We start from the raw sequence: 11,755 nt of genomic DNA on the forward strand, positions 1-11,755 counted from the left end.
TTTTAATGATATAAAATCAGTAAACGCAATAAAAACGCAGAGCAGCACCATAAGAGAAACTGAATAGAATCTGAATAAGATAAAAACAGATACAAAAGGCAGGCAGGATAAAAGCCAGGTAAAAACCAAGACATTTGAAAAAAAATTAAGCAGCAGCTTTGTGTAGAAGTGTGATGGACATAGGAAGGAAGGAGAGCTTGTAACGATTAGTTTTATGTTTACTTGCTCTGTAACGTCCTCCTGAAGGTAACAACTCGTATTCAGAATGAAGGATGTGAGTAGAGTCATTAAGGATCTTCTGAGCCTGATTTACAGTGACTCTCAAAGACAGACTGAAGAGATGGGATCACTTTCAAAGCAGATTTGATCAGTTTCTCTATCTTGGATTTGTTCTTAACAGAAAGGGTGCCGAACCAGGCGATGAGACCATATCTGATGAGACTATCAAAAATGGCATTATAAAAAGTCAACATAATTTTGAGGCTGACGCCAAACAATCTAAGCCTGCGGAGAAAGTGCAGTGTCTGAGACAGTTTAGAACATAAGAAATCGACATGTGTGCGCCATTTCAGTGCGTTATCCATCATTACACCCAGATATTTGTATGAATCAACCTGCTCAATATCGCAGTCACCGATAACAGCACAGCTGTGACTTTCACATTCCCTTGGATCCAGGATCATCTCTTTGGTTTTATTCGTGTTTAAGATGAGATGATGCCTCTCACACCAGACCTTAAAGGAAGCGATCTCATTAAAATAAAAATAAGTACTCTCAATACTGCACAAACATTAAAATAACATTGTGTTTGTATTGTATTTTCTCGCATTTAAATACTCAAATATGCTGAAATTGACTGCTTCAACAACTGGTAGATGTTATCAATGGCAGCTGGTGTACTATCATTTCCGCTGTTGCTACTGTTTGTTGTGTTCCCCATCCTTTTTTTGTGTGTTCCCCATCCTTCTGTCTTCCTCCCTTCGTCGTGATTACATACCGTCTGTCATTCTCTCTCCCTCATTTCCCTCAGTCTTTGATTCTGTCCCTCTTCTTTTCTTTTCTGCCTCTCTTTCTGTTATCCATCTTTCTCTCCATCCCCTGTTTCTGCTCTTGCCGTTTCTATTGGGTCTGGATCTGCTCAACATTCCTGTATGTTTTCAAAAGAAAGGTTTACGCTGCTGTTGCCAGATGTGCTTGCTCATGGAGAATTGTTGTGTGTAAATTGATTGTAGGAGTGTGGCGATAGACCTGCTCTACTTAAAAAGGATCTGGAGATAACTTTTGGTGTGCTTTGGTGCTATTCAAGTAAATTTGACTTGAACCGTCAATTCCGACTTTTCTCCACCTCCTATCTTGATGGCAGGCCGAGCTCCAGTAACTCATACGGCAGACGCCCACGTATTTACTCTTCAGGCATGACAGGCAGAAGCTTTGACAGCAGGGCTTCATGTGGAAGCTGCTTGACTACACCAACGCATTACGCCTCCTCAGCGTTGTAGCTGCTCTGGTTGTGGAAGTCAACACGTGAGACACAAAAGAAATTTCGGTTAAATCTCTTCAAATTACCTGGGCAAATGGTATTTAAAACTTAAAACGTTGGCTTCAACTATTTGAGCAATCTCCAATGCGTTTTAAATGTTCAAGATGCGTCTCAACACCGCGTGGGTATTTATCGCCGTCGTGGTGTCTCCGTTGCTGTTGGAGGGTTTCAAAACATGCCGGGTGAGTTTCACACTGTTGCTGCAACAAGATACCCCTGGGATACCCTATAAATATCTAAACTCTGAGTAATAAATGGTTGGATGTGCCATAGCACTTTGGTAGTAACATATCTTTTTTTGTTTGTTTGTTTGTTTTGCCAGATGCGAAATTCAATTGGTGAGTTGTGTTTGTTTGTTTGTTTTGTTTTTAAATTATTTTTCAAGTTACGGCTTCGTGTGCTAGTTCTTCACTAATGAGTATTTTTGTGTGGATAGAGCACGTTGACGGCTGCCCAGTGAAACTGATCCCAGACCTGCCTGAGACGTCTGGAGGGTTTTACTCCGAATGTGTCACCATCCGTGCGTGGTTCAAGGCTGACGGTAGGGACACAAACCCTAATGCTCATCTTCTACTCGTGGTGAAGACTTTCTTTGATCACATTTCAAATGTTAGGCTTCTGGTGTACTAGTGTCAAAGTTACCAAAAAAAAAAACAACAAAAAAACAAAAACTTGTTCTGCAGGAAAAACTTATCTGTGATGATAATATTGATAATATAGAGATAATATGAATTGTAATGATAGAAATCCCTGGAGGAGCTGTATCTTCTGATGGAGACAAGGTGTATCATAACACGATAAATTAAACATTGAGTTGCTCCAGAGATTTTTGGTCTACAAATCATACTGGAGCATGTTTTGCTGTAAAAAAAAATCACATAATCTAAATAGTTATTTATTTATCTGGTAAAAGACAAAGCAAAAATAGGAGTTTCCATTAAAAATCATTATATTGCCCATCAAGCTAATTGTAAAAGGATATTTTTTTTTGTTCTGTATATAACTCATCCCTAAGAAATTGTTGATGATATATCAATACATAAGTGAACTCTGGGTATTATTTTCAAATGGATTAGAAATGAGCTTTGATAACTTGGTAGATAATCAGTGGTTCAGTGAGTCGGACCTCTTCAAAGGGCAACAAAGTTAAAAAGAAACATGTTGGGCCTGTGATGATTTACAAGATGAGAAAGAAGAAAATGTGCCCTGCAGTAACAACTTTTATCATTTACTTTTCTCTTAGATAGATTCATTTCATAATGGTTTATCTAAATTTAGCCTGAAGTATTTCATTAAAGGAATGACTTACAAGTCACAAACATCACAACTGTGGGGTGCCCAACTGGAAGGCACAGTTTTTTAAAACCCGTGTCTAGTTTAAACTGATATTTTCTGAATGACCTCTGGTCAAAACGCCCCATGTACCTGTCACTGGAACACATCTGATAACGTTTTTAACACCAGTCAAACTGACAAAAATAGACACGCTTTGTAAAAGTATATAAAAACAAATGAAGAATGAATTGCAAGCAATATTTCTGTCCAGTTGGTATTTTGACTTGTACTGTTTATTGACAGTACAATTTCCCCCCTCTTCTTCCAGACTTTGACAAGACCCAGATGATTGAAATCCTCTCGCCAAGTAAGGAGATCATTAGACCCACCTTGAGCAAAGAGAGGACAAAGGTCAGAACTCTTCTTCTGGCACCTCCCCTAAATTCAGTGGTCTTCATACAACACATATTACAATAGTGTCATGTCTCTATTCTCTTTCTGACAGTGGAATACTGGAAGAAATCCAGCGAAAAAAAACAAAGTCTGGTGTCAAAAGCAGATGCCGTATAACAACCAAAGTTTATCACTGGTAAACTTAATTTCTGTTGTAACATATTTAAAATGGTTTAATGGAGACAAACGAGATGGTGTTTTTTTTTTCTTGTTCTTTCAGTGGGAGCTGGTGTATAACTGTATCAAGGCTAAGGCACAAAAAAACATTGTTGTGTCTTACAAAACATCATCAAAGAGCTGCCTTGTCAATTACTCAGTCCCAGGTAGAGTGTGTAATCTACAGTATATGTTATCCTCCCTTTCAAAAGTTGTCTCTGATTTGATCTCCGTTGCAGTTTAGATCAAAGACCACGTGGGTGACAAAATAAAGGAAAAAAACAGCACATACAGTATGGCCTTGTTCAGACAGCAAGGAAATCTCATTTGTTTCATAAAACAAGACAAGTTTCTCCTACGGGAGATCAAACAAATTCAAGAAAGAAAGAAAGAAAGAAAAGAAAGAAAGAAAAGAAAGAAAGAAAACAGACCTTTTCTGGATTTTGCAAGTGATGAGAGTGGATTTGACACTAACAGGTTGTGAGTGACATGAAAGACAATTTGAAATGTTATTTAATGTCAAATGTATTCAGTCTGAACTGCAACTGTTAAGAAAAATCGGTTTTGATCCGATTTGTAATAAACATCATCATAGTAATGATGATAGTGATAATAAACAATATTGTTACAGCACCTTTCATACAAAGACAAAGCCAAAAGTGCCTCGCATGAGAAAAGAACATTTAAAGATGTGTTAAAAGAACAGTCAAGTTCAGAGAGAATATTGAAAAATTAAATGAAAATGAATTCATGTGTGGGTTTTTTTCGCCTGCTGTCCTCTGTGGAAAAAAAAAAATCAATTACTTAGGATACAGTCTGCAAAAAACAAAAACATGATTTGAAGAAGGCCTTAATAATTGTCATGTTTTTTTTAAAATCCTAACAAACACTCTAACGTGGTTCTTTCCGCTGGTGGTGGAGATGCCTTTCTAAAAAGGTAACCCGTATACCATGGCTCTAACTAGGACACTGGAAGTGCAGACCATTTAGAAAACCTTGAAGAGATGCACAATTTAATAATTTATCCATGATCAAGTGAGCAGAAAGCTAACTGGATGTAGCAAGCTTGGCCATCATTACTGTTACAGATGTGAAATGGTGGATAAATTGTTTGGGGCATCACTCAACCCCTGCAAAATGAGGTCTGATAACATTTTGAAGTCTAGAAGAAAGGCATGATTTATGATTCATTTTAATTAGTAAGGGGCCAAGTCTCTGGTACTGTACGCATTCTCTGCCCATCAAGCATACTCTTCCTCCTCCCAGCAGCACAGGAATGACCCGACATGCACGTCTTAATATGCTTTGAAATGCGGAGATTATGAAAGGGACCTTTAATAAGAGAATAATTTACACCATAGCTTTAAATTAAGCCTGTAGTTTTTTTGTTTTGTTTTTTTTTTGTAATTCTGCTAACAGCCAGGAGTGAGTTGGCAGATGTAGTCCTTTATATTCTCATCAAGTATTTATTGACTCAGCATGACCTGTGATGTGGATATTGTGGCATCAGGATGGAAACATGAAATCAGTATTGATCTGTCAGAGTAACTTTATAACTTTGTAATGACATTTCTCTCTCAGGAGACAAAGTGGATCCAAAGACTTCCTTTGTCTTTTTGTTGTTTCTGAAGTATTAGTCTATGTGGTTGGTAAAGTATGCGTCACCAGTTTGCGCTTGACTTGTCAATGGTGATTATCTACCTGACTTTTTTTTTTGTGTGACTCAGACCCTGCACCAAACTTTCATCTGTCGGTGAAACCTTTGACTAAATCCATCAATGTCACCGTGGAGCCTGGAGACAAAGTTCATATCAGGTGGTGTTACCGACAAAATGCAATGGAATGTACTGGAGGGTCATTTTCCACTGATATTACAGTAAGTAGCAGCAGCACAATTATTTTTTCTTATGGGTATTGGGCCTTTTGTGATGGATTTGTCTTGTGATGCTCTGCACAGAATGATCCAGCTCAGTCTCGATCGGCTCTTCTTAACATCCCTTACCTTCTACCTTGTGTCTGTGTGCAGGTACTTTCAGCTTTAAGTCTTTTGTATACAGATGATAAATCAAATTGTTTTGTTACTTAAGTGTGTGTGCATGCCTGTACATATCTTGTCTGTTTTTGCAGGTGTATTATACCTACGTAGATGCCTTGCGACATCTAAAATGCCCTTTTCAAAATAACAATCTGACAAGTGAGTATGGCATAAGATTCATGTTCTATAATTCATGAAAGGCTCACCTGATAGTTTTTTTTAACAAATTTCTAAACCTGGAAGAACCTTCATTAGTTGGTGTGATAACCAAGTACAAACTATTTAAAGGTGGTAGGACTAAACACATCATTGCGGCATAGGCATTGCAAGGCAGCAGTGAACATTTGTGGGTTTTTTTTTGTGCAGTTAAAATAAATCAGTCAAATCAATGGTTTTCTATGATCCTACAGTTAAAAAGAGAAGTATTCATACAGTGAAGCTGATTATGTCTTTGAAAAATGCTGGTAACGTAAGAGGCAAATGCATCCTCAGAATTCTGCTTTAAAAACAAAAGTGACACACAAGTCAAGTCAAAGAGCTGGAGTGGCTGGTAAAACAGCTCGGTCTCAGTATGATGCACCACCTACGCACTTGATGTATTTTTAAAGCTGGGATCTGTATCTGGTTTATTATCGGTATGTTCAGTTTCAATGGTAATTCTCACAAATACCCACATGGCCACATACAGTAAATGTACCTACTATTATCATATTCATTCATTTTCATGTAAACAAAGTCTCTGTTTTGTACATCTTCAAGGCTTTTTTTGTTAACTGTCAACCTTTATAGATTAGGCTGGTTTAATCGGTGCCAAAGCTTTGAGATTTACTGGTTACATTTTTTTTTTAATTTTACATAAAAAAAAACACAAACAAACCAGTGACCTGACAACTTACAATAATCCAGAATTCCACAATCTTTATTGTGTACACTTTCCTTGGATCCACTCATCTTTCGCTTGAACCTGAAACAAAGACACAGAGAGCATGCTTCTGGAAAGACATATTGTTGTCAAGATTTATTTTTTGTGGGTTTTAGTGGGTTTATCACTGCATTTTTATATTGTCCCTCAACATTTGTATATGAAACCAATAGTAAGTTTGGCAGGATATCAGTAGGAGTAAAAAAGTATGCTTTAAAGCCTGTATCATGCAGCATCACAGAACAGTGTGATATTACATAAATATAATATTATCTTGGTAAAAGTTCTTTAATTGGTCAGGCATGTTGTATGTCATGTGTTGGGAACATTTGCATTCCATGTCTCAACAGATACCAAGGATGTTTGGCTCTCGTCTGAAGTCATGCTGTTTCAATCAAGTTTGATTTGGAGCTCTGATTGTCCAGCTGCAGACCTGGAGATCTCTGCCTCCCTCTGCTGGAGGGATCACACACAGCTCTGCACACCTTTACTCGACCCCACTCTGGAGTGGAAGGACGATGGACATAGCCTGGTACAACAGGGCTGGTTCTGGTGTTATACTCTCTATTATATCAAGTGCAACTTTTAACTTGTCATGTGTCCCCGTAACAGATATTTAACACATCTGCTGTGGACAAACACCCACGGATGTGTGTACAGGTGAGAGACTGCCAGATGTATGTGCACAGGAATGTGTATCCAGGAACCTCTCAGTTTTAAATTAATCGGTGGTTCATTGTTGCAGTTTTCTCTACGAGGTAGCCATAACATCTCTTGCCCCTTCCAGGCTGGTGAGTCAAACCACAAAAAAAACACTTAATCTCTTGTGTTTATCTATCTCATAGCCAGTTGAAATTAACACCCACCAAGCACCAAGTATGGGTAGATTTTTCTGTTTGGCCTGTGATTATTAGAGGGAAATCATTCAAATAGTGGGATAATGTTGTTGTTGTTTTTTTAACAAGTTTTCCAACAAAAACAGTTCGGCAGGTAGTATTTTTCATGTTCTAGATGTTACCGGTCCACTGAATTGTAATTTTAGATCCTGCTCACAGGTGAACTTGTCAGTGTCTTGTGGCCCACAGACATGTCTTCATGGGAAGTGAAAACTGTAACGGTGAAGCGGAGCACGCTTGTGTATGTCTCCTCTTCTCTTCCCGCAACATTCACAGTTCAACTGTGTGTCCCTAATGAGGCAGGATGTATATCTATAGGGCAGGTCTACACAGCAAGAGTGGTAAGCACCTGTATGATTTTGTTTTTTTGACTAAAAGATCGCGTAATTTCTTCAATTACAATGCAAAAAACTTTGACTCCTTTTTTATTTTTCACAGGAAGAGAATACGACAGAGACAAGACTAAATGTAGTCGTCCCCTCTATTGCAGAGAGGCCCTGTGTGCAGGTAAGCTTCATGTCACAACACTGAGTACAGTACGTTGTATATTTCTTGTTTTTTTCTCTTCTCATTCTTACAATGTCTACAGGTGTGGCGGTCAGATCCTGCACTTCATGGAAGAAGAATTCTGTGTCCAGACTGTGAGTGTGGTCAAGATACACACTCAAATCCAAATCTAGCATTATGTGCACTTTCATGCTAACAGCACTCCTGCAAAGTAAATAGAGCCACTGGTCTTTGTTTCTACAGACTCTCGCTACAGACATGGCTTATACACTGTGGCAGCTTTGGTCTTTGTTGTTGTTGTTGCTTTGCTGGGAATATTCATCCACTTTCATACCAAGAATGAAGCTTCAGGTTAGTTCAGTTTTCTCATGAATTGTAATTCAAAACATTTTTGGCTGGTTTTAAAGGGAAATTCTGGTATTTTTTTGGGGAGGCCCTCTTTTTCCATGTATACAGCTACCACCTGTATCTTTTCTCTCAGAAATCTCTCACACTCCTCACACTGATAATTTCCCCATGTGTCCCAGTGTCAAGTTCTATTCACTGCTGCATGTCACCGATATAAAAACAGATCGGGCTCTTTACAATGTGATCACAGCAACCCACAGCAACATCAACAGTTGCAAACAAACAAACTATCCTATTCAAATTCCTCATACACATCAAAATTGACTAAATAATTGTCCATGGTTTTCAAAATCAATCATTTTTAGCAATTGCTCTACATCGCAGGTGACCAAATACTCTGCTTTGATGAATTTCAATGTGACTACTCTTGTAAACATTTCAAAACTCAGCCCTCCTACAGCAACCGTCATGAGGGATCTCTTCAATATTTCAAAAACTGAAAGTAAAAATTGAAGCCTGTCAAGATAATCCCTTAAAGCAGAAGGACTTTGCCCAGTTTTATTAAACTGAAGCCATTTTACGGTTGCTGGTCATAGCATTCACACTAAACATTTAAACAATTTAAATAATATAAGGTCCTTTTTTTGGACCATTTTGACCCAAACACATGGAAAAATAAGGCCTTGGTTGAAGATTACCAGAATTACTTAATAATAAAAAGTGCTTTATCACCGATTTTACAGGAACAGATTAAATTATTTTGTCTCTGTCACATGTCTAGATTGTCTGTGCATCCAGAATCCTGTTTTGCTGGTGTGCTCATCAGAACAGTCGGCGCACATCTCTGCTGTGTGTGCACTGGCCTCCATCCTGCAATGTGAGCTAAGTGCCACTGTGCACATGGCTCTGTTTGCCCAAAGCTCACAAAGGCAGGCTGGGTCCAGGATTGGAGTGGCAGATCTGGGCCCACTGCCCTGGTTGTATGGGCAGTGGGAGGCTGTGCGTGAGGCGCAAGGAAAAGTCTTGATTATTTGGAGTCCTGAAGCCAAGATGACATATGAGAAGTGGAGAGAGGATATGGATGAAAGGAAGCAAAGCAAAGCAAAGGGGAAACATGATCATATGAGAGAGGAGATGGACGAGGATTTAAAAATAAATGGAAGAAGATTGAGGCAAAGCAAACAAGTTAAAACTGCAGGAGAAAACAAATGTGTGGGCAAACAGTCCACTGTGATAGAAGCAGTGTTTATTGCTGCTCTGGCCCGCTTAGAGAGGGGGCGGCAGGAGTGCAAGGATCAAGGAGTTGCCCTTGCCTACTTCCAGGGCCTTTGCCATAGCAGGGACATCCCAAAGGCCTTCAGGGGTGTCCCTCGGTACTGCATTCCTCAGGATTTTAGCGGTTTAATACAGGAACTTGGAGGGATGACAAGACAGACAAAAACTGGTGAGCTTAAAACACACTGTTGGCTCAGACTTGTTTCAAAAGTGCTGTCAATGTGTCTGGCACGGCGGCTTGCACACAGGCTTCTGATCTTGCTACCACAGACGCAAGGAAGGACACTGCAAGAAGTCACACCTTCAAAGAAAATGATACCGAATAAGAGTCGGTGCAGGATCAAGGTCACAGGAACTGTACAAGAACAGGAGACTCTCCACAGCTTATCATAGCGGAGACACTTTAATGTCAAGTATCTTACAAGGACAGACTATTTGTCTCTTGGAAAAAATGATACACAAAAATAAGACAGAGAAAAATTTGGCATTATGTTCTATTATCACCTAAAACTGTCGCAAACAGAGATTCCTTAATTCTTTTTTTTTTGACTGAAACAAAGATCTACCTTAGGTACATGTTAAAATTTTCTATGAAAAACTTGTGGACCTCATTTTGTTCATGGGAACATTTAAAGTTTGAAAATGTTACGATGCACAAGTGAGAAACTGACAAGTTGAGGCACAACTGTCAGAAAAAAATACTGAGGTGATATTTTTCTTTAGAATTTGCAACAATATTTATTCTTTTAGTATAAATAAAAAGAATTAAAGATGTATTATCTCATACAGTATGTTTAAAACCAGCTTCCAGTATATCTAACAGTATTGTTTTAATGTTTTTTTTCTCCCTAAGGGTTACTGCATTCACAAGATATTATAGTGTCAATTGAGAGGCAAATATTACCAAAAAACTTTTGTTATTGAGGTTTTTGTTGGCACTTAGAAGAATTTGTTTTTTTCCTGCTTCATATTTTGATACATTTACAGTTTTGCAATATTTGCAAAATGCTGCTGATATTACACATTTTTCATTTGGCGAAAATACATGGTTTTGAGGGGTGGCATGGCTCAGAGGTAGAGTGACCACCTAGCAACCTAAGGGTCACTGGTTCAATCCTCACTTCCCCTGGTGACCATGTCAAAGTATCCTTGAGCAAGATACCGAACCCCTAATTGAGCCTGATGGCCCTGCAACGGACTGGCGACCCGTCTAGGGTGAACCCCGCCTGTCAGATGGGATAGGCTCCAGCCCACCTGTGACCTTCAGTGGATAAGCAGTATAGAAAATGGATGGATGCACATGATTTTCATTTATGTAATGACTGATGTGTTGATGAGAAACTGAACAATGCAGAGCTGTATTTTAGGGCTGCAGCAGCAGCAGCAGTGAACTCTTGTATGTCACACACATAGGCCACACACAGCTGTGGAAAAAGATGTGATGTGCAGTGGAAACAGTTGCTTGCTCGTGCTGGGTTGGTCTGACTTGAGCAAAAAAGACATGAAACCAAGCAACAATCAAAAATTTCTATTAAATGGTAGCAAGTTTCATTTGCAAATGTGTAGTAATTGCACTAAAATTGTAACAAAGGGCAACACAAACCAAACCTTTGCCATGAAAAAACAGGAAAAGTCATAATAAGAACACTGAGAAGGGGAAGGCATGTGCATTCTGTTATCTTGTTCTTGGAACTGGAAATCTTTTTTAAACTGTGTTTTGTCCTTGTGGATTGAAAATAGATGTTAAACTGTGTAACTGTTTTAGAAAACATAGCTATTTTTTTATTCATTATATCTTTGTTAAGCTTGACTTTTTATGCAAAATGTCATTCTAAGCACATTTGATGCATTTTATATTTATCCTGTCATGGAAGTGAAGAAAAAGCTGTGACATATTTGATGTTTAAATGCTTGGCAATAACATGTCTGTGTTTTTTTTTCTTTTTGAGCATGTAAACAATGCAATACCAGTGGTACATTTACAAAAGTACCAGTATACCAAATGTTGAAAGAAAAAAATTGTCCCAAGAAATTTTTCAGGGAATTAATTCATGGCCTTCTTATTCTGAGGATTTCCTACCAGGGTGCCCTATTGATGCAGTTCTTAATAATAAAAAAAACAAAACAAAACTCCAAAATCTGATTTGAAGCTCCGTATCCTTCAAAAAAATATATTATCAATATAATTCTCATTGCTTTCAAAACAATTATTTTTTTTTTCTTGAAATAGGATTATTTCCCCTGTTTTCCCTCTTATGATACTGCATGCTCGCCAAACATCTTCTGTTGTACACTGAGAAAAATATATGAAATTTTTTAATGGCAATATCCATAAAAGTTTCTCAGCA

General features: G+C 38.3%; 1 protein-coding gene across 2 annotated transcripts; it reads left to right on the forward strand.

Moving 5' to 3' along the window:
- Nucleotides 1–1,003: 1,003 nt before the first annotated feature.
- On the forward strand, nt 1,004–11,664 carry LOC147255739 (interleukin-17 receptor E). Of its 2 annotated transcripts, none has more exons than XM_086213662.1 (17): nt 1,004–1,722; nt 1,863–1,878; nt 1,977–2,081; nt 3,144–3,226; nt 3,321–3,404; nt 3,489–3,591; nt 5,152–5,300; nt 5,382–5,450; nt 5,552–5,618; nt 6,732–6,913; nt 6,994–7,041; nt 7,127–7,172; nt 7,437–7,618; nt 7,716–7,784; nt 7,867–7,918; nt 8,028–8,135; nt 8,914–11,664. In XM_086213662.1, the coding sequence occupies exons 1-17, from the start codon at nt 1,636–1,638 to the stop codon at nt 9,798–9,800; spliced, it is 2,337 nt and encodes a 778-aa protein (XP_086069788.1). In that variant the 5' UTR covers nt 1,004–1,635; the 3' UTR covers nt 9,801–11,664. The 2 variants fall into 2 exon arrangements, with proteins under 2 accessions (XP_086069788.1, XP_086069789.1); XM_086213663.1 differs by having other exon boundaries at nt 1,006–1,722; nt 7,467–7,618.
- Nucleotides 11,665–11,755: the final 91 nt, after the last annotated feature.

This window comes from Aulostomus chinensis, chromosome 9 (genome assembly GCF_037954235.1).
Source record: "Aulostomus chinensis isolate RoL2024-O1b breed Wild chromosome 9, RoL_Achi_v1.0, whole genome shotgun sequence".
NCBI lineage: Eukaryota > Metazoa > Chordata > Actinopteri > Syngnathiformes > Aulostomidae > Aulostomus > Aulostomus chinensis.

What these genes read in the sequence shown, in the direction of transcription:
- LOC147255739 (XM_086213662.1), top strand. Translation starts at nt 1,636, where the DNA reads ATGTTCAAGATGCGTCTCAACACCGCGTGGGTATTTATCGCCGTCGTG. An exon ending in TACCTTGTGTCTGTGTGCAG is followed by an intron (nt 5,451 to 5,551) that starts GTACTTTCAGCT and finishes CTGTTTTTGCAG; the next exon opens with GTGTATTATACCTACGTAGA. An exon ending in AGGACGATGGACATAGCCTG is followed by an intron (nt 6,914 to 6,993) that starts GTACAACAGGGC and finishes TCCCCGTAACAG; the next exon opens with ATATTTAACACATCTGCTGT.